We start from the raw sequence: 21,846 nt of genomic DNA on the forward strand, positions 1-21,846 counted from the left end.
AATGGGAGAGAGTATGTGAATCAAAACCTTTCCAATTTCCTCAAAGATAATGGTGTTGTTCATGAGTTAACTTGTGTGGACGCCTCTTCCAAATGTCTGTTCCTAAGTCTTATCGGGGGGAAGCTGTTCTAACTGCTACTTACTTGATAAATAGGTTACCTTCTCGTGTTTTAAATGGTGTTAGTCCTACTCAACTCATGACCACATTTTACCCGTTTGTTCCCATTATGGCCAGTCTTTAGAGTCGTGTCTTTGGATGTTCAGTCTTTGTTCATGTTCATGGTCCCCATCGGGGAAAGTTAGATCATCGGGCTATCAAATGTGTTTTCATATGTTATGCCTTAAACAAAAAGGGATACAAATGTTATCACCCTCAAAGTCGTCGTGTCTATGTTTTCAAAGATGTCACTTTTCATGAAACAAAGTCTTTCTTCACTAGTCCTCCGCTTCAAGGGGAGAATAGTCTAGAAGCTGAAATCCCCGAGTTGTCATGTTTTCCCTTGTTGTAGGATTCCACTCCTACAAAGGATGACAAAGACCCTGAACCAACATCATCACCAGTTCAACATAAGGAGGACAAACACTTTGGAAACCAGTACCAGCGAAGAAAAAAACCCGACTTGGTCCAACAACAACTTCAATCATCCAAATCGGAGGTAAGAACCCATACTCTTGAGGACACCTTAGATGCCTCTTGTGAATCTAATTTAGATGATTTGCTAATTTCCTTAAGAAAAGGAAAAAGATCTTGTGCCAAATATCCTATATCCCAATTTGTGTCTACTAAAAATCTTTCTCTATAGCACCAGAGTTTTATTTCAGCTATTGATTCTATCATAATCCCTACATCAGTACAAGAAGCCTTAAAGGATGAGAACTGGGTTTGAGCCATGAACGAAGAAATGAGTGCATTGGAAAGGAATGAGACTTGGGAGATTGTAGAGAGACCAAAAGACAAAAAGGCAGTGGGTTGTAGGTGGGTATATACAGTTAAATATCTGGCTGATGGCACATTGGACTGGTATAAGACAAGGTTGGTTGCAAAGGGATACACCCAAACCTATGAGATTGATTATGAGGAGACATTCGTTCCAGTGGCAAAAATGAATATAGTTAGGATCATCATCTCCTTAGCTGCGCACTTTGGTTGGGAGATGCATCAATTTGATGTTAAAAATGCCTTCTTACATGGAAGCTTGGAAGAAGTGTACATGGAGATTCCTCCTGGATATGGTGCCACTAATGGAGGACATAAAGTTTGCAGACTAAAGAAGGTCCTATATGGTCTCAAGTAGTCTCCTCGGGCTTGGTTTGGTAGGTTCACTCTAGCTATGGTATCTTTGGGGTACAAGCAAAGCCAAGGTGACCATACTCCCTTTATAAAACACTCCCAAGATGGTAAACTTACTTTGCTCTTAGTCTATGTCGATGATATAATCATAGTTGTCAATACCGGCGTACCGAAGCGGAGCGGCCGACCCCAAAAGTGGGATAGCGGGATAGCGGATAGCGGGATGATTGTTATTCTAATGTTTTTTATATATGTTAAATAATTAATAATATGTATATATATAAGTTCAAAAAGAGTTCAAACCTTAAGCCAATTTCGTACTACAATACAAAATCTGCACTTAATGTCTTACAAAATTAAAATATATTGATGGAGTCCAAAAATTATTTATAATTAAAATGTTTTACCTATGATTTTTAGGGAAAAAAGATGAAATGAATAGAAAATAAGTAAAAAATTTCCTGTCCAAAAAAGTAAATTTTTTAAGTTGTTTGAAATAAAAAATCTAAAATTAATAGCTTGTTTGAAATAAAAAAAAACTTATTAACAAAAAATACTTTTATTTTAAAGTTAAAGTATTTTTTCATATCAAACCTATTTTTAATTTATTAATTATTCATGTATTCCAGAATACACATTAATTATTTCAGAATTAAACTTATTAATTATTTCACTAAACAGTAAATAATACACATTAAAAATATATTTTCAATTATTCATGTATGTATATTTTTTTCTTTCATTTTTTATTCTTTGCACCTAACTTTCAAATGTAGATGTTGATCCTACGCTAAACGGAACCTTCTACACATAATCAAACCGTAAATTGATTATAAACACATATCCCAGGCCCAGCTCGTGGCACCCACACTGAAAAAAAAGGCAATTAAATAATTAGGAAAACAAAAAATAGAAAACCTCAAGCAAGGTGGCGGGGGCGGCACAGACTTAACAGTGTCGCAGACTTGCAGCGTGCTCCTGGGCATGGAGGAAGTGGCGGCGCTCGTCGGTGTCGCAGCGTCGCCGGGGTATCGCTGCCTAACAGGTGTGGAGAACAGCAAGCGCTAGGGTTTTCGATTTCCAGCGGAGCCTTGAGCAGGTAATAAAAAACGAAAATACCCTCACTTTCACGTATTAAGTGAGGGCATTTTTGGAATTTCGACGGCTTCAATGTAGCGGCACGAAAATCTAGTTCAGATCCCGCGCCGCACCGCCATGCTCCGCCGCGATAGTGGCCGCGCCAACCGCAACGTTGAACCGCGCCGCTACGTCCATCCCCGTCGCGGATGGGGGCCGCGCCACTCCGTTCCGCCGCGATAGCGGCCGCGAAGCCCGCGATTGACAACATGGGATATAATTATTGCAGGCGATGATGAGCTTGAAGAACAAACCTTGAGGGAGAGGTTAGCTGCCCAATTTGAGATGAAGGATCTCAAGAAGCTAAAGTACTTCCTCGGGATAGAGGTTGCATACTTTAGGCAGGGTATCTTCATTTCTCAGAGAAAATATATACTTGATCTCCTCAAAGAAGTTGGCAAGTTGGGCTGTAAAACCACTAGAGCGCCCATAGAGCAAAATCACTGGATTGGAAATGATGAAGAAATCCCAAAGGTAGAGAACACACAGTACCAGAGACTTGTGGGAAAACTTGTTTACTTATCCCACACTAGGCTTGATATAGCCTATGCAGTTAGTGTGGTTAGTCAATTCATGCATGACCCAAGAGAGACATTTGCAGGCAGTAAATAGGATCATTCAGTACTTGAAGTCTTCTCTTTGAAAAGGGTTGTTGTTTAAAAATGAGAAAAATTTATCCATGAAAGTATATATTGATGCTGACTATGCAGGATCAATTGCTGATGGGAGATCTACCACAGGATACCGCATGTTCTTGGGTGGAAATTTAGTAACGTGGAGGAGTAAGAAGCAAAATGTGGTTGCAAGATCAAGTGTAGAAGCAGAATTCAGAGCTATGGCTCAAGGTGTTTGTGAGTTGTTATGGATGAAGATCATACTTGATTACCTCAAAATAAAATATGAAGCTCCTATGGGACTGGTTTGTGATAATAAATCCGCCATCAATATTGCACCCAATCCAGTTCAACATGATCGAACAAAGCACATAGAGATTGATCGACATTTCATTAAGGAGAAATTGGACAGTGGTCTTATAGCTACCAAATACATCCCTTCAAAGCTTCAGTTGGCTGATATGTTCACCAAGGGACTTCCCACGGAGCAGCTTCAAGACCTTACTTGCAAGGTGGGAATGATAGATGTACATTCACTAGCTTGAGGGGGAGTGTTGTGATACATTCCATAATTAGCACAGATTTTCTTCTGTAATTAGTACAGATTTGATTTTTTTTTATTTGTACAGATTTTGTTCCATTTTATTTCTTTTCTTAATTAGGTCGTTGGCAGCTTATAAATAAGTCTTGTATTCACTCTTTGAAAGACAGAATTACAATAATATTCAAATTATTATCTTTCAAGTACTCAGGATCTACAGGGACCAGTTCTAACTTGTAAGGTGCCAAGTTCAGGCTAGCTTTGAAATGAATTATTAAAGAGCCCAACCTTGATGTACTGTTGATAATTGTCTTGGATAGCCCTGGTTTATTGTATATATATTGCTTGTTATTAGGAATTGTGCTTTGAAGAACTCAGCATTGATGAACGTATTCATTCTTTGTGATTCATTTTAGTTTAGAATCAGTGATTGGAGAGTGAACTTGTCTCCACAGATACGTGATTGGAGAGTAAATATGTGAATTACTTCTCACTGCAAACAAAATGGTGGCACCAAAACGCATACAAACTAGTTTTTTACTTTTATGAAACTGATTGTTGTTATTAACTTATTGTAATACATGTTGAAGTGTAGTGGAGGTCAATTTGATTTACAAAGCATCTAAATTTGAACTCTGAAAGGGGATATTGACACTTACTGAGAAATTTCTGGCCCTTACGCCTGAAGCTCTGCTACCCCACATGTTCATTCGATTTGTATATAATGTGGGTTAATAAAATTAAACAAACTCTTGAATTAAAAAAGTAAACAAAGTCCTCAATACAAGTTCTTATGTGATTAATGAGTGATCACCAACCTAGTTAAGAGTGCGGTGTCAACTTTTCGTGATAGAGACATAAAATTAACATATGCCAATCACCATTGAATTATTATTCATTTTAAAAATAAGTAGGACAAACACATTAATTTGATAACAAATCGAATAAGCTGCGATTTGGACACAGCATGTGGGCATATATGGTTTTGTTAACTGAAATTTGATATCGATTAGCAGTCGTATGCCAGTCACTTGTTTCTTTTTCTTTAAGTTAGTTACACTGTCTAATTAAAATGAAATTCGTTGAACATTCAAGTAATTGTTGCAAGTAGTTTCCAATCTGAATAGAAGTGCTTGGCTCTACCAAACCCCTATTACCACAGTTGTGCCAAAAAAAAAAAACACTACAATTGAATGTAGAAAAGTAAAAACTGATAGACTTTGCCTTCTATTTGAGTAGATTAATGCAACAAGATGAAAAACAACGAGTCTAAATTTTAGTAGTGGACGGTGAATTGGTTTTAAAAGGATTGACATTTGGCAGAGAGATAGATGTAGCCAATCATAATGCCATAATATATTAAAGTATGCAATCAAAATAAATGAACTTTGCTACCAGCGAATCACATATTAGTTAGTGATTTTATAATTTATTAAACAAATCTTGTTGCCTCTCTCCTATGCGGTGCAGCTGATACATAATGTATCATCCACTAATAGTCTCTCAATCCCGAATATTCTCACACTTCTTCAATTACATGTTTGTTTTCTTTTTTCTTTTTTGCTTGACACTTGGATGAACCAATCTAACCTTAGGTTCATGAATAAGTACATCGAGTCAATAATGTTCCTCCCATGATCTAGTTGATGTAATGATTAAAATTTTATATTCAAGGGAGTACCAACCACTGAAGAACTCTGAGAAAGCTCACTGAAAAAAGGTCTCAAAAAGAAAAAGAAAGGGTTGGATTACCTCGTAAGGCTTAAACCCACACATTTTCTTTCATGTCTCACAACACTGAATTATTTCAAGGCTAACTAAGATATTTGTCTAGTATGAATATAATGCTTAGCTTTATTTTTATTTGTAGAAATTGAAAACAAGTATCAAGGTTAGTAGTTTCATTCTTTAAAAAACCGCATTACATCTAATAACAACTCAATAAAAAACATCAATTCGTGGAAAAGATTGTCTCTGCTACAAAAGAAGACCAAAAGAAAAACTCAAGCAATTTATGCCAATTTTCAGGGCAACATGGAAAGTTTAATCATAAAATATACCTAGTTGTAAACAGTAGCACATGCATCTTTGATTCATATTTTCATTATTCCCCTCATTTAAAAGCATTCAAAAGAATCATTGAGTCTGGAGCAGCCAATCATCATCATTATCATGGTTGATATGTGGCTTCAAATTTTATGTAAGAAAAATAATCAAATCTCTGTTGGATTAGATTTATGAGAATAGAAAAAAAAAAGTTAAACTATTCATTTGGCTCTTATAATTATATTTATTTTGAGTTTTAGCCTCTATACTTGAAAATGATAAGTTTTTTATCTCTACATATGCATAAAAGTTAAGTTTTGGTCCTTAATACTAACATCAGACAACAATCTCTGACAGTATAAAACCACTATAAAACTTTTTGGCAGTGATAAACTGCTACAAAAACTGTGTAAGGACTATAATGTATAATTTTCTTATATGGGAATTAAAACTTAAAATGAGGACAACTATAAGAGCTAAATGAATAGATTAACATAAAAATAATGCAATGATTAATCTCTACAAAAGATAGAGAGTTGGGACAGCGGTCTAATAAACATAGTATGAAAAAGGGATGGTGGGAACATGTTCATTCAAATGATAGAGGTTGGTTACTCTCTAGCTACCAGAGTAACGTGATGCACCTTGACTCTGTCTCACTAAATTATTCAATTCAAAGTCAACGAGAGCAAAATAAATTGTATTATATCCAAGATTTTGTAGTGCATGAATAACTTAGCGTGTATTTTAAACGTTTACATATCTTAGTAGCAGCTATTCCGATACATCAAACAACATAACTAACTACTGATGTTAACAATAACAAGAGATTTAAAATACTATATTCCTTCAACATTTTTCTCTCTATATAAGCACCTTTCACTCTTATATCCCCTCATCAACAAGTTATACAAGAATGGCTAGTGTTGTGACAGAGAAAGTGAAGCTTCTTGTGGCATTGCTTACCCTGCAGTTGTGCTTTGCAGGATATCACATTGTGTCTAGACTTGCACTAAATATTGGAGTCAGCCAAGTCATTTACCCCGTTTACCGAAATTTGATTGCCTTGCTTTTGTTGAGCCCATTTGCTTATGTGTTAGAGAAGTGAGTTTCCAGATGAAGCTTGTTTTCACTTTTCACCTTTCCTATCGAAATCTTTTATGTTGTTTCCTTTGAATTCATTTTCCTTTGAGCTATATATATTTTTAGACTGTCATCATAATTTTTTTTACACTTTCAATCAATAAAAAATCTTGCCAGGTAAGACTTTTCTTTTTTACCAAATGCCAGGTAAGACTTGTAAGGTAGTTATTGGAAAAATCATGCCATGGCAATTTTTAATTGGTTGGTGGTGTATAAATTCTTTACACTGTTAATGCATCAACTATTTACTCCTAATTTTAACATGAAGCAATGTCAATATCTTTATAATCAGGAATCAAAGACCACCCCTCACTTTATCTTTACTTGTTCAGTTCTTCCTACTTGCATTACTGGGGTAAGAATGTATACAAATTGCAGATTTCCATACTCATATTTCATTCTTATGAGTTCTAATATTTTTTTCTTTCCATACTTTTCCTTGGCAATGTAGGATCACCGCAAACCAAGGGTTTTACTTGTTGGGATTATACTATGCTTCTCCAACTTTTGCTTCTGCCTTGCAAAACTCGGTTCCTGCAATTACTTTTATCTTGGCCTTGGCTTTAAGGTAAATCACGTTGCATCTCCTTGTGACATTCTTTATTATATTATGTCGTAATGTTGCTATAACTTGATGATATCATTTGATTTTTACCAGGCTTGAAGAAGTCAACATCACAAGGAGAGATGGATTGGCAAAAGTTCTTGGAACCATTGCCAGTGTGGGGGGTGCCACAGTAATAACTCTATACAAAGGTCCTCCTCTTCTTCACCTGCAGATGGACCAGATACAAGGAGACACTTTAGAAGTAGATCAGTCAACAAAAGTTCAAAATTGGACTTGGGGTTGCATATACTTGCTTGGACATTGTTTATCATGGGCTTGCTGGATAGTTTTTCAGGTCTTGTCAATAATCATGACATAAGAAGATTATATAAACTGAAATTTCAGTATTCAGATAACCATTATGTTGCTTCATACTTAAGATAAACGTATCCTTACAAATATATTATAGTATAATTGGCAGGGTTTGCATGTGAGCAGACATATGTTTGTGAAATTTACTTGTTCAATATCACCAATTTTATGACCTGACTGGTAAAGTAAAAATTTGGTGCAGGCTCCTGTGGTGAAGAAGTATCCAGCAAAACTAACCCTCACCTCTTTTACATGCTTCTTTGGATTGATCCAATTCTTGATCATAGCAGCCTTTGCAGAAAATGACTTGGAAAATTGGAAGATACAATCACTAGAGGAGCTTTTTATCATTCTATATGCTGTAATATTCGTCAATTCAATTCTCAAATATCATTAATTTTGGTTTGCGTGACGCATGTAGTCCCTGGTGTTGGAAATTTTGAAGTTAATTCAATTCACTATTGCATGATGATAATTGCAGGGAATTATAGCATCCGGCGTTGTCATATCTCTCCAAACATGGTGTATTCAAAAGGGTGGTCCTGTGTTTGTTGCTGTCTTCCAGCCAGTGCAAACTATTCTAGTTGCTGTCATGGCAGCACTAATTCTTGGTGATCAGCTATACTCTGGAGGGTACGCGTTAAATTTGCTAATCATTTGTGGAATATTTGTTCCTATCAATTTTACATTTATAAATAAAATTGTCAGAAGTACAGAATTTCCTAATTGAGTTTTTCAATTTTTATTTCAGGCTTATTGGTGCAATTCTCATTGTGCTTGGTCTATACTTGGTCCTTTGGGGCAAAAACAATGAAAAAAAAGTGACTGAGCCATCACTAACAAACCCCTTGCTTAAGGCAGAGGAAGAGAATAAAGAAACGGTTTCTGTTCCAAAAGACATACCATGACATGACATATCCATCTGTTGACTGATGACTGAGGCAAACTATCTAGTTCTGGTTTTAAGTATTTGAACAACCAGTTAACCACTGATATATGGTCCTGGTTAGCAGCATTTCAAGTGATATAACCAAAATTATTAGAGTCAGAGTGCTCAAGGCTAAGTTGGGTTGAGGAATAAAGCCTGCTGGTGCGTTTTATTTGTTTTTTGTTTTTATCAGAGAAGCTAATTCATTGACCTTTGCTTACAAGGTCAAATATGTAGGCAATGTTAGCATATGTGTCATGTCAATGATACAAACAAGACTCTATGAGCTGTACATTAGATTGACTATACATGAATACTACGGCTATTGACAAGTTTTCACTTTTCAGTTTTCAGATATTAAAAAGAACCTTGAGAAATTATGTCTATTTATCTTGGTTAGCTATTAATAACCAGAGTTCTCCATATCAACTAATTAAGGATAAGAAGTTAACAAAAAATACCAAATTTTTCCTTAAAGGTTTAATGAACATGATAGGATGGGCCGAAAGAGGCCCAAAAGAAGAATGATTAAGTGACTCAAAGATTATACAGGATGGAGTTAGATATTTATAAATTATAGTTTTTATTTTATTTATGTTAAAATAACATGATGTTGACACTTGAATAATTATTATCCATTGATTAACATCCCTTAGGTTATATAAGTGTATTCATCTACATCTATAATCATTAATGAATGAAATATCTCAGTTTATGTTTGTCTTTGTAGTTCTTTTAATGGTAGAATGTTAGGAGTAAAGTAGCGTAGTTTTTGCTTACTAACAGAACATCTATATCCCACAAAGAGATTCTTCAACTTGCCGGTAATGCCACAATATACTGCTGAAGATTGGATAATTGGTACGAACCAGGATCCTTTGCGGTTCAAGAAAGAATTGATGATGATGCAGTTACTAATGGTTGACACTCATAAAACCATATGTATTCCTTCAATATTTTTATTATAATTAAAAATAACTATTTTTAAAAGTTGATATCCTAGAATTTGATTCACTTGGTGCAATTGAAATAGTTGTAGTTCTTGCTAACAAAATATAAACGGTGCCTGCTGGTTGACAATCTTATTTTGTCCATTTTATTCATTCAAATAAGCAATTAGTTAGAAACTGAAATATTTTTAAAGGGAGAGCTTTCATTTTTTTGTAGTAATTTTGAAAATAATATGCTGGAACAGTCCATAAAATATTGCACAATGGGAAAAACAGATTTCCACAGGTTGTGTTTCTATTCACTGCAAAAAGAAGCAATATTGTAAGAATGTTGTACATACAACTCAATTTGCTTCTTTAACAATGGATCCTCAGTTCACCAAGTTAGAGAAGATACAAAAGGTAACCAGAACGCAGAGTAATAAGAGATCATTATATCTTATTCAATGATATCACATAATGTTATCATCATGATACAAGATTTTTTTTTATATATAACCAAATACAATTGGGCTTTCTATTTGACACTTAACTAATGCCCTCTCACGATCATGTCATTTGGGAGTAAATGTTAAAAATAGTATAATTCAAATGTAATTGTCCAATTTTGTTAGTTTGTGAAATGTATTAGAGGTTAGCCATAATAGTTGGGTTGTTAACTAACTATGATTAAACCTTACTCAGTGTATAAATAGTATGTAAACCCTTGTCATAAAATTGTGATTGTTTTTCAGGCACTTAATTCCTATTTTCAAGAAGTCATTATTTTTTTTTATTCACGTTTTTTTTCTCTCTCTCTTGTTCAATCCTTTGCAAAATACCACCACGAAACGTTGATCAATTCCAACAATTGGTATCAGAGTTATACGATCCACGACGGTGTACGACGGTGAATAATGGTGACGTTAAAGAACAATGACCAAATTCTAGCGAAACTACCAATCTTTGATGGAACCAACTATGAGAGGTGGATGGCGCAAATGAAGGTGGTATTCAGATATCAAGGCGTGCTTGATACCATAAGCACCAACGTCACACCATTAGAGACGAATCCCACAAAGGCACATAGGGCAACTCACTGTGAACACCGAAGAAAGATGATAAAGCGATCTTCCTAATTCATCAATGTGTGGATTCAAATGTCTTGGAGAAAATCATTGACTATGAGACGGCCAAAGAAGCATGGGATGTGTTGGCTACAACTTACACCGGTAACAAGTAAACCAAGAAAGTGAGATTGATGACACTCCAACATCAACTGGGTTTGCTTCAGATGAAATCAAACGAGATGGTGGTGCAATTTGTAAATAGGTTGGTGATTCTTACAAACCAAATGAAGAGTTATGGTGAGGTGGTGACCGATTCGATGAAGGTGGAAAAGGTACTCACCGATTTAACACCAAACTATGATCATGTTGTTTTTGCTATTGAACAATCAAAGGACCTAGAAACGTTGAAATTGGAGCAATTACTAGGTTCTTTGGAAGCACACGAGTTAAAGATGAAGAATAGAGAAGGTATCAAGAAAGAGGAGAAGGATTCCAAGAAAGCTCTATTTGCTCAAAATCAAAAGAAAGATGGTGGTGATTCTTGGAAGAATAAGAAAGGGAAAGGCAACTGGAAGTATAACAAACAAGAAAGCAGTGGTTCTAAAAGTGAGAATCAAAAGAAAGAAGGAGAAAACAATGGAAAGGGAAAGAAGAAATCAAAGGAGTACATTCAATGCTATAACTATCAAAAGTATGGCCATTATGCATATGAGTGTAGTAATCCTAAAGTGCTTAGGAAGAGAAGTGAAGAAGCACAATTTGCGCGTGACTCTGATGATGAAGAAGCAGTGCTGTTAATGGCTATTGTTAACAGTGAAACAGGCATTGAGGAATGGTGGTATTTGGACACTGGTTGTTCAAATCACATGACAGGACACAAAGATTGGTTCTGTGAAATTGATGAAACAGTGAGAAGAAGCATTAGATTTAGTGATGGCAGGTCAGTGATGGCTAAAGGAATTGGCAAGGTGGCCATAAGAAGAGTAGATGGAAGCAAGGTGACTATCAGTGATGTCTTATATGTTCCTAACATGGAAAGCAATCTGCTAAGTTTGGGACAATTGCTAGAGAAAGGATTCTCAATGCATATGGAAGGTGAACACATGGAAGTATCTGATTCTAACGGGAAATGTGTCTTGAAAGCTCCTGTGTCTAAGAATAGAACATTCAAGGTGGGAGTGAGCACCATTGAGCAGAAGTGTTTGACTGCTCAAAGCAATGACAGTGTGTATTGTCTAGGGTTCTTCTTCACGCTGGGTGAGTTCTCTTTCGCGCTGAGCGGGTCGCCTCGCTTAGTGAATCTTGCGCACTGAGCGAGCTCTTCAGCATGCACTTCCAAATCTTCCTTGCTTAAAACCTGAAAAATTCAAATGAAAACACTATCAGTCATCAAGATGAAGCCTCCACTGTGTAAAACTCACAAGAAATCAGTTATTTAACAAATCTCACACAAGAAACCATAAAATTGGAGGCACATTGCTACTTTTTGATGCATTTTGTGCTCTTGAATAGCAATTATCAAAATCCACCCTTGCATGGGTTTCTTTGGCAAACTAAATGGACAATGCTCATTATTGTTATCAATTGTAGGAGGTGTGATTGTTTTGTGCTTGGCATCATAATAATCAATGATTGGCTTAGCTTGCAATGAGATAAAAAAAAAAGATAAAAAAAAAAATTCATTAGAAAATAAGCAAGAAAAAAACATATATTAAACATGACACTAACACTAACCAACATGATCACTTGATCTGTATCATCTGTCTACACATTAGTATAGGATAATGATTGGGATCGTGGCCCACCAAATTTGTTAAAATTACTACTTTGGCAGTCCCAACTCGTTCTTGGGTTAAAAGACATGGAAACTCATTCTAGAATTGAGTTCCCAACTTGTTTTTGCATCGGCATACCCAATGCTCTCTCTGATGCCATTTCCTTTAGAACTTCCTCCTCCAACTCTCGTCGTTGTGCTAATGTCATCTCATCAGCAAATATTTCCCTACTGATTTTATTTTTTTCCATCTCTCGTATTTTTTGTCTTACCAACTCTCGCCAGAACGCTTCAGAACATTGTTAGGAATCAAAAGAGAAAAACATTGCAAAAACATTGTTAGGAATCTCACCTAGCACAATCTCAACCCCTTAGAAATTAATCAATGTTAGAAAAACTTTGTTTTATAAACAAAAAAACTAATCAAATGGATGTCTTGAAAGGAAGGTGAAGAAAAGGAAGTGTTACCTTGTAATGGGAATTTCAAAACATAGGCAACACTCAAAGAGGTTGTGATGTTGTTCTTTGGTTTTGACCCTCATCATATTTGAACTCTATGAAAAAACATTGGAATGTGAAACAAAGAGAAAGACAAAGTGAAAGAAAGATAGTACTAAGGAAATCAGAGGCAATGTGTGTGAGTCTGTGCATTTAACCTTGGAAAATGTGATTAAATAGATATGAAGGATGAATGTTCATAGATGTGATTCAACACTTGAAAAAAGAAGGAAAAGGAAAAATAATTTTGACTGTGATTTTTTCTCACTTTATTAGCATAATTCATCATATATATATATATATATATATATATATATATATTGAACAAGTGACCTCAATAACTTAAGAAGGGGGAGGGTGAATTAAGTTTAAAAAATTTCCCCTAACAAATTTTAATTCTCTCCTTAAAAGAAATATGCATACTTAATATGTAGAAAAAAGAAGTAATGAACAATTTATTTGATGTTTCTTTAAATGTGGAAAATAAAATTAAACTGCAATAAAGTAAAAGAGTTTAGGGAAGAGAAAATTGCAAACTCAGTTTTATACTGATTCGGCCACTCCATGTGCCTGCTTCAGTCCTCAAGCAATTCACTTGAGATTTTCACTATCTTTATAAATTTTTTTACAACTTCTGAATCACCTAGGGATACCTTTCCCTCGTGTTCAAAAAAACTTACAAATCAAGAGACCCACTGCCTCTTGATTAACAACAATTTGCTTTTGAAGTACAGAAGATGTTTTTCTCTCTTTAAGAGAAGAATGATACAACTTGAAGAACTTATAAGAATTCTTAATATTTTTGCAAGTGTTTGACCAAAGGTTTTCTTGTGAGAGAATAGGATAATGAAGTTCTGAAAAACTCTGGAGAATTTCAAACACAAGTCACATATTTATAGGCCTTTGGTGACCTTTCAAAAACTTATGAAGAGATGCGACTTATCAGAGTTATTTTTGAAATTTTCTTACTGATAATCGATTACAAATCTGTGATAATTGATTACACAGTTAATTTTGAGGAGTCGTGTATTTTCAGTTTGAATTTCAAAACATTCTATTACTGGTAATTGATTACACACGACTTTTAAAAATTCAAATTCAAACTTTCTGAAAGTTTTTCAAAAACATTTTTGCTTCTGGTAATTGATTATAATCTCTAGTAATCGATTGCCAGAGAAAAATACATATTTTTCAAAGATGTAAAACTTCTTTAAAACTTTATAAGAGATTTAAAAACTTAAGTCTTTTAAGGCCAAACCTTTGCAACATTTTTAAGAGATTCTTTTAACACATAAAGGGCTATTGTGAATTGTTTCTCTTGATCTCTTGATCTTGACTTGAATTAATCTTTGAATGGCTTCAATCTTTTGGCATCATCAAAATCTTCATATGCATTCACACCATATAACTCATAAGTACAAATAGTTTTCATAAAACCAACAAAACTATTATTTTGGCTTGTAATTGCATAAAATAAATATATATTTTATAAAATTAAAATTTATAACAAATAAACATTTTTATAGTGAAAATTTACAATTTATAATTTATAAAAAAAATTAATATGCAATTTTTTATATAATTAAAATAAATAATTTATATAATACTTGTAGGAACCATATAATATTTTACTTGAGTCTATGAAAACTAAGTAAAGATTTAATTTAAAATATTTTATTTCAAAGACATAAATTAGTTAACAATTTTCATAATTTTCCATTGAATTTTTTGCTTTTTACTCAATCAATTTATTAGCAAATTATTTATTGCTTTTAATTTATTAAATATATTTCATCTTTTAATAATTAAAGATATTTGATGCACAATTTTAAACATAAATCAGATCAAATGTATGACACCAAAAGTGGAATTTAAAATCTTGTGTATTAATTGAGGACGCTACTTTAATGCATTTTCCTTTTCCTTCTATTTCATTTCAAGAATATAATTAATAGATTATTGTATTTGATCATTTTTAAATTTAGAAGCATATATTGAAATTGATGATAATGATGTATTGGTAAAATATTAGATACAATATTTTTAATGAAAAAAAGACTCATTTCTATCCTTTGACTATTATTTTTTAAGATAATAGTAAATAAATACATCAATAAATTTTAAATATTTATATAAAAATGAAGAGATAAGTAAAATGATAAAGTGAGACTTATTCGTCACTAGATTGAACCCGTGCAATGCGTTGGGGAGACATTTAACTTGATAATATTTTCTTTACTTGTTTTTATATTCTAACTATATATAAAGTTGAGAAAATAGTTTACTTTTTTATATCTTTTTTGTTTTATACCTTTCCTGTTAATTTTATTTCCTGCTTTGGTTTTATGCATTTTTTTATTTTCCTTTTCCAACAATTCAAATTTCACATTAAAATGGTCAAGGACATTCATATAGTATTATTTTTTAATGAATACCCTTGTGATTGTGATTACCAGATGTTGCAAGGTATTTGTGTTTACGTTTTTTTTTTTCTCAACATGTGTTTTTTTAAGTGAATATCATTCTAGCCTCATTTTTTTAATCTATGCAAACAATGCTCATTTGCTCATTGTATATTTTGGGTTTTGGATCTATCGATGAACTCTAAAGAACTTCAAAATTCAAATTCAGGCAAATTGTAGTTGTTGATATTTTAATCTGTCCTAATTAAGTGTTTCTGACAGGAATAATCAATTTATTTTAACCGTTATTACAACACTTCTCTACTCATCGATCTCTCTGTACAAGGGATAAATGGATACAGTAAACAGCCAGCACATATAGCATTGCTGTGAATCGAAAGACAATAGTTTTCTCTCAGCATTGCAACTTCTTTATGATGTTTCAGATCCTAAATCTTAGTATATTCTTTCCAATTTTATTCCCATTAAGCTGAACCACTCAGAAATTTGGCCAATAGAAATATAGTTCTCCAATCTAGCTATAGTCTTCTTCAATTTCAAAGTTGAAAACAAATGCTTTTATCATTGGTTTCGTATTCAATTTAACAACGTCACCATAGTTTATATATTCATGGAGGTTGTACAGTGATTTTAAGTCATTGCACTGCTATTTTTATATAAAAAATATAATAAAAAAGTAAACTGTACTGCCATATTTTGAACACAAAATATTTAAAATTATTAAACAAAAAGTCTTAAACTGTAATTGGTGGTAGCAACAGTGCAAATACACGTATCATATATATGATATTAAACTGATAAGAACAGATATTACATTTGTTCTAAGCCAAATGTGCAGCAGTTGGAAAGAAGTAAGAGAAGAAAAAAGAATAAAAGGTTTTCATATATATATATATATATATATATATGAGATCCACTGCACCATTAATTGCACCATAGCATCATCTAGGAAAATGCTAAAACGTACAAACGATTAATCTCAATTGTTTAAGATTAAAATATTTTAAATTTCAATTAAAATTTTATTTAATTATAAAATTTATCAAAATAGAAAATTAAATATTTTAAAGATTTAATTTAGGTTAATATGTATGATAATATATATATATATATATATATATATATATATATATATTATTTTTTCTTAGTTCTATTATATATGATAATTATTACAGGACCGAGGAAATATTCTTTTATTTTATACTTAAAAATATTCCTTTAATTTAGTTTTAAATATGTTTGTAAAGGTTCAATTTTTAGTTTTGTGAATAGAGAATACTTTGTTAACATTTATCGACAACTCAAAATAATGTCCAAGTCATTTAATAATATGAAAATAAAAATTTCAAACTTTTCATCCTTTATTTATTTTCTTTGACTCGGTTAAACATTACTCAAATCTACTCGAGTAAAAAGAAACCTGACAAACACGGTAACTATACCCGCCTTTTAAAATTTCCAGTTTTATCATGTAATTAATAGTCTTCAATTCGTATATGATCTAAGATATGGTAAAGTTGAAAAATAACTTCCAATATACTAAAAGATAGCATAGAGCAATATATAAATATACATTTCAAAATAATCCAGGAATATTTTTAAGAAAACTGTTTCGTGTGAAATATATTTTTTTTAATAATTTATTTAGTTAACTAGTATGTAGACCTACAAACTTCAATAATTTTTTTAGTAGACCTTTTTTTTATAATACAAATTTATTTAACTTAATTTAACTTCTCATATGTACCTCCACAACATAAATGTATTTAACCTGGTTCGATATTCGATATTCATTCTTGCGTCTATAATTTCATTATAATTTTTCTGAATAAACTTGAAAAATTCTTCTTTTATATGATTTTCTCTCTCATTTATAAACTTTTCATCAAATAATCCATAATTTACACATCAACCATTTCAACCAATCCATATATTTCTTTACCTTCAATTATTCTCACTCTTATATTACTTCTTAACTATACATAATTATCTAATAAATGAGTGTTATTGCTATTAAATTGAATAATTATGTATCTATTTCAATTTCAAAATAAAATTTAGTAGAGGAAAGAAGGAAAAAAAAAAGGAGAACAAGAGATGACTGCATATTTAGTCATGTGTTGTAGCTAGTAATTGTCATTATTGAGGGCACCTTAGAAACGTCGGCAATACTAATACACAATAACTGAGGATATATTCATATATACCAGTAGTTATTGAGTATAATTAATAACACATTCCACACTACTATTACAATTTATTAAAAATTTAGTATGTATGTTTATTTGTTTTACAAAGTAGGAATAAAATGAAAGAGAGTATGTAAATTAAAATAGAGTTAACATTGATACAAAATATTGTTCAACAAAGTAAGAAAGACAATTAAATCAACCTACGTAAACTGAATTTAATCAGTATCGCTCTCATCCTAATCTTTCTTGGGCTGGATGACAATTTCCTAAGATTTTTTTGTTTTTGTGAATGCATGGTTGGATTTTTTGTATTTTTGTCTTTGAGTCAGTTTCTTTTCTGCTAGGGGTTTGTTTGCGAGAAATTGTGGCTGTGTTTTAAAGAGACACAAAAAACACCAAAATGGGGCTAAAAGGAAACAGCCTCTAAATGTATCGAGAACACGGAGCTATGCAAAGTTGTCGTTTCCAGCGAACCTCTCTAGTCATTTGAGGTAAAATGATTTCCATTCTCGCAACCTTACTTAGTGCGGTGCCTTCCTTCGCATCTTCAACCGTCAAATCGCTACTCCTCCGTAACCACCAACTCTAATTTCTCATTCAGTTGGGCATGTTTGCGGTCTAAGAGAGCGAGAAGGCTTGGGAATTTTCCAGACTCTACGGGAGAAGTAGAGAGAGAAATGAAAAGATAAAACGATGGGAACAAAAAGCAAAACAAGTGTCAATCTAAAAAAGTTGTTTCAAATTTTTTAAAATTCTAAGGTTTTTGAATTTGCATAAGAGTGTCATCTACGAGTTCGTTTAAAAACATCTCGTGAAGAGAAAAACATTTCCCTTCATCAAGAATAATGTAAGATTCATAAAATTATTATATACGATAAAATTGTTTCTCTTAATATTTAATATGATTATATATTTAAGATTTAAATTTAAAGACATATAGTTAAATTAAAATTACTTTATCCAACTTAATCAATATGTTTGATAGTATATGAAGAAAGCGTGTATTAAATGAATAAAAATTAGCAACTTAAAAAATGGGTATAAAAGAACTTTATCATTACAGAAAGAGACAAAATTACATAAGCACAAAATATATCTACAAAAAGAAGAAAGCAGACTAATTTAAAATTATAATTTTTTTTACAATATTATCCCAAATTAAGTGTTTGACATTGTGAATTAATCATAATGATGAGTTGTGTTTCGAATAGAAAATATCGTTTGGGTTCTGTCCTTCATAGTGAATGAAGTGGTTGTCAATGGTTTTGCCAAGAGGTATGTGATTTAGTCATCTTTTAAAATTTTATTTTGATCTATGTGTTTGATTTTTGAGGTTGAAAGCTTCATGCAACATTTATGATACCGATGTAAATTCAGGTCTTCATGGTTTAACGAAAATCATAGTTATCGTTTAGGCGGTTATCCTTATCAAAATACTGGAATGGTTTGTAAAGATGTTCATCACGTTCAAGTCTGTGCCTATGCATTATAGTCGAAATGAATTCAAGATAGTCAATTGACTCATTTCCGTCAACATCAGCCTGAGAAAAAAATATACATGTCTTACAAATGGAAACAATTAGTAACAAAACAAACATGCATGACAACAAAAAAAATAAAGAGATAGTAAATATCAAAGTAAACTACTGTCATCACAACATAAAAAAAAAGCCTTTAGTTAGAGTCGATATAATAAGAATAATAATAATGATGATAATAATAACAACAATAACAACAATAAAATTAAATAGAATTCTAAAGCAATACTTATGATAATCTTGAAGAAAGAATGCTAAAGAAAACAAAAAATGAAATGGCTTGGGCGACACACGTGCTACAATGGACGTGACAAAGGATTGGGATCCTGCAAGGGCCAACAAAAAAACATTAAGAGATAGAAAATATCAGTGTTAACTCCTGTCGTCACAACATAAAAAATGGCCTTCAACTAGAGCTTACATAATAATAATAATAATAATAATAATAATAATAATAATAATAATAATAATAATAATAATAATAATAATAATAGAATTCTAAAGCAATACTTAGGACAACCTTGAAGAAACCATAGTCATTCAATAAAATCCATTCTGATTGAAGTATTAGTTCAGCAAATACAACTACTAATTTTCCTAAACTGTTGGAATCATTGTTTCCAACAAATCATAATGCAACTTAAATTATGCAGTTCAACATGCAAATGAAAGTTGAATAAGGAAAATAATAAAAAAGAAGCAAGAGTAGTGAACTAACCCGACATTGAAGATGATGGGTGGAAGAAGGTAAATGAAGAAAAGATCTTCACTGAAGACAAGTATATGAGAGCTTTTTCCTCCAGTAGAACATCTTTGGGGGACTACAAAATAGACCAACATGAACAATATCACTAATAATCTTAAGATGCCAAAGTCAAACAAATATTACTTAAAATAATCAGTACTCTAAAATCTAAAAATTACTTTAGGGGTCAATCTAGAACAGAGCACAACAACAAACTAAATGGAAAATCAATCCACTTCAGGAGAAAATTATTTTTTAAATAGAGATCTATAACAATATTAATGATCATGTTATTGACAGAGACAAAAACATAACTATGAAAGATGATATTGTGTGATACAACAATAATGAAAAATGAAAGATATTGACTAACATTTTAAGGAGAATGATTGTAAAAAACAAAATAAAATTAAGGAGAATGGAGTGTCTAAAAATCATTACTGTTCAAAAATAATAAATCCGAGACAAACAATATATCAACCAAGAAAAAGAAAAGAGCGATATATTATTGAAAAAGTAAAGCATGCATAGTTCCATTCTTAAATACCATATCAGGCAGCCAAGATCAATGTCACAATCGAAAAAAATAATTATTAGTTAAGAAGAAAAGATGCATAACAACAAACAAAATTAAAACCTTGCAAATAGATACAAATAGTAATGAAACAAACATGCATAACAACAAAAGGGAAAAAAACTTGCCTGCTGGATGCTTCTTCGTCGATAGCTTAGTAAACGGGAAAATAAAAAAGGAACCAAAAACAAAGTGAAAAAATCAGTAAGAAAAAATAACTATTAGTTTAGAAGAAAACATGCATAACAACAAACAAAACTAAAACCTTACAAATAGAGACAAATAGTACCGAAACAAACATGCACAACAACAAAAGGGAGAAAAAAACTTGCCTAAAATTTAAGCGTGGGAATAACACCTTACCTATTTTGCGATTTTCTTGACCCGGCCTAAATGACAACCAAAACATACACCAAATAACATTAGGCAAACAGGGATGAAAAAAAAGGTAATGACCAAACATGCATAGATATTATAAAACATTTCAGGCATGGTCATTATAGCTTACCTCAAACATTCGTTTGTCAAACACCAAACAACATCAGACATATCAATTTTTTTTTAAAAAAGAGTCACGAAAAAAAGCATGCAAAAAACAGATCAAAAACTAACAAACTTGCCTTGTGGATGCTCCTTTGTGGATCAGCTCATAAAAGGGAAAACCACAAACAAAGCAAAAAACATTGACCTCTGTGAGCAACAAATCAACAACAACACCACCAAAAAACATGCATGCATGAAACAAAAACTCGTGTGCCCGTAAAGAAATGGACAGGAAAAAACAAAAACAAGAAAATTCTAAGTAAAATGCACAACAACAGTAACGAAACACGGAAGGGAAACATAAGAAGCAACGAAAGTTGAAGTATTTAAGCATGAAGGAAACAAAAGCAAAACCTCATATGACAAACACAAAATGGAAGACCTCAGCAGCTAGGAAACTAAACTGGAAGTGAAGAAACAAAAATGAAGAAGAAAGGAAGCAAACGGAAATAACGCAAAAACATAGGAAGCAGGTTTGAAGTTGTTGAGGAAATGACTGAAAATGCATGCAGAAGGTGACACTTGGAGTAAAGTGAAAATGCCCAAAAGACCAACAAATGAGACACGTGTCAGCACGTAAAGCATAGGCACAATAGAAATTTCAAAGGCATTCCCATTTATAAGACTTTATATAGATTATAAATTCGTTAAAGATGTTTATTTAGTAAAGTAAAATCTGAGTCCTAAAATTTCTTATGAATTAAAATAAATTCCAATTAGTAAGATTGTGTTAAAGTAAAGAGAATGTTACCCACATTCAGTTATTTTTTATTATTTTTATTATAGATAATTTTATGTTAATATTTCCCTTTAGATACTATTTATAAAAAAAAAAAATATAACATCAATCCTCATATAATTAAATAACATTTTTTATATATTATTTTTTTTCATTAATATATACTTCCTTTATCTCATAATATTTTATCGTTGTAGATTTT

General features: G+C 32.2%; 1 protein-coding gene across 2 annotated transcripts; it reads left to right on the forward strand.

Moving 5' to 3' along the window:
• The first annotated feature begins 328 nt into the window (after positions 1-328).
• LOC100812601 (WAT1-related protein At3g18200) lies at positions 329-8,958 on the forward strand. 2 transcript variants are annotated; one of them, XM_014777895.3, is made up of 7 exons: positions 329-656; positions 7,065-7,127; positions 7,224-7,340; positions 7,431-7,674; positions 7,894-8,052; positions 8,173-8,324; positions 8,443-8,958. In XM_014777895.3, the coding sequence occupies exons 1-7, from the start codon at positions 529-531 to the stop codon at positions 8,597-8,599; spliced, it is 1,020 nt and encodes a 339-aa protein (XP_014633381.1). In that variant the 5' UTR covers positions 329-528; the 3' UTR covers positions 8,600-8,958. The 2 variants fall into 2 exon arrangements, with proteins under 2 accessions (XP_014633381.1, XP_014633380.1); XM_014777894.2 differs by lacking the exon at positions 329-656 and adding an exon at positions 4,327-6,733.
• Positions 8,959-21,846: the final 12,888 nt, after the last annotated feature.

This window comes from Glycine max, chromosome 7, assembly GCF_000004515.6.
Source record: "Glycine max cultivar Williams 82 chromosome 7, Glycine_max_v4.0, whole genome shotgun sequence".
Taxonomy (NCBI): Eukaryota; Viridiplantae; Streptophyta; class Magnoliopsida; order Fabales; family Fabaceae; genus Glycine; species Glycine max.

Bases quoted from the DNA above. Each gene is read 5' to 3' on its own strand.
- LOC100812601 (XM_014777894.2), top strand. From the start codon at position 6,546: ATGGCTAGTGTTGTGACAGAGAAAGTGAAGCTTCTTGTGGCATTGCTT. The intron at 7,128-7,223 runs GTAAGAATGTAT...TTGGCAATGTAG, and splicing joins TTCCTACTTGCATTACTGGG to GATCACCGCAAACCAAGGGT. The intron at 7,341-7,430 runs GTAAATCACGTT...GATTTTTACCAG, and splicing joins ATCTTGGCCTTGGCTTTAAG to GCTTGAAGAAGTCAACATCA.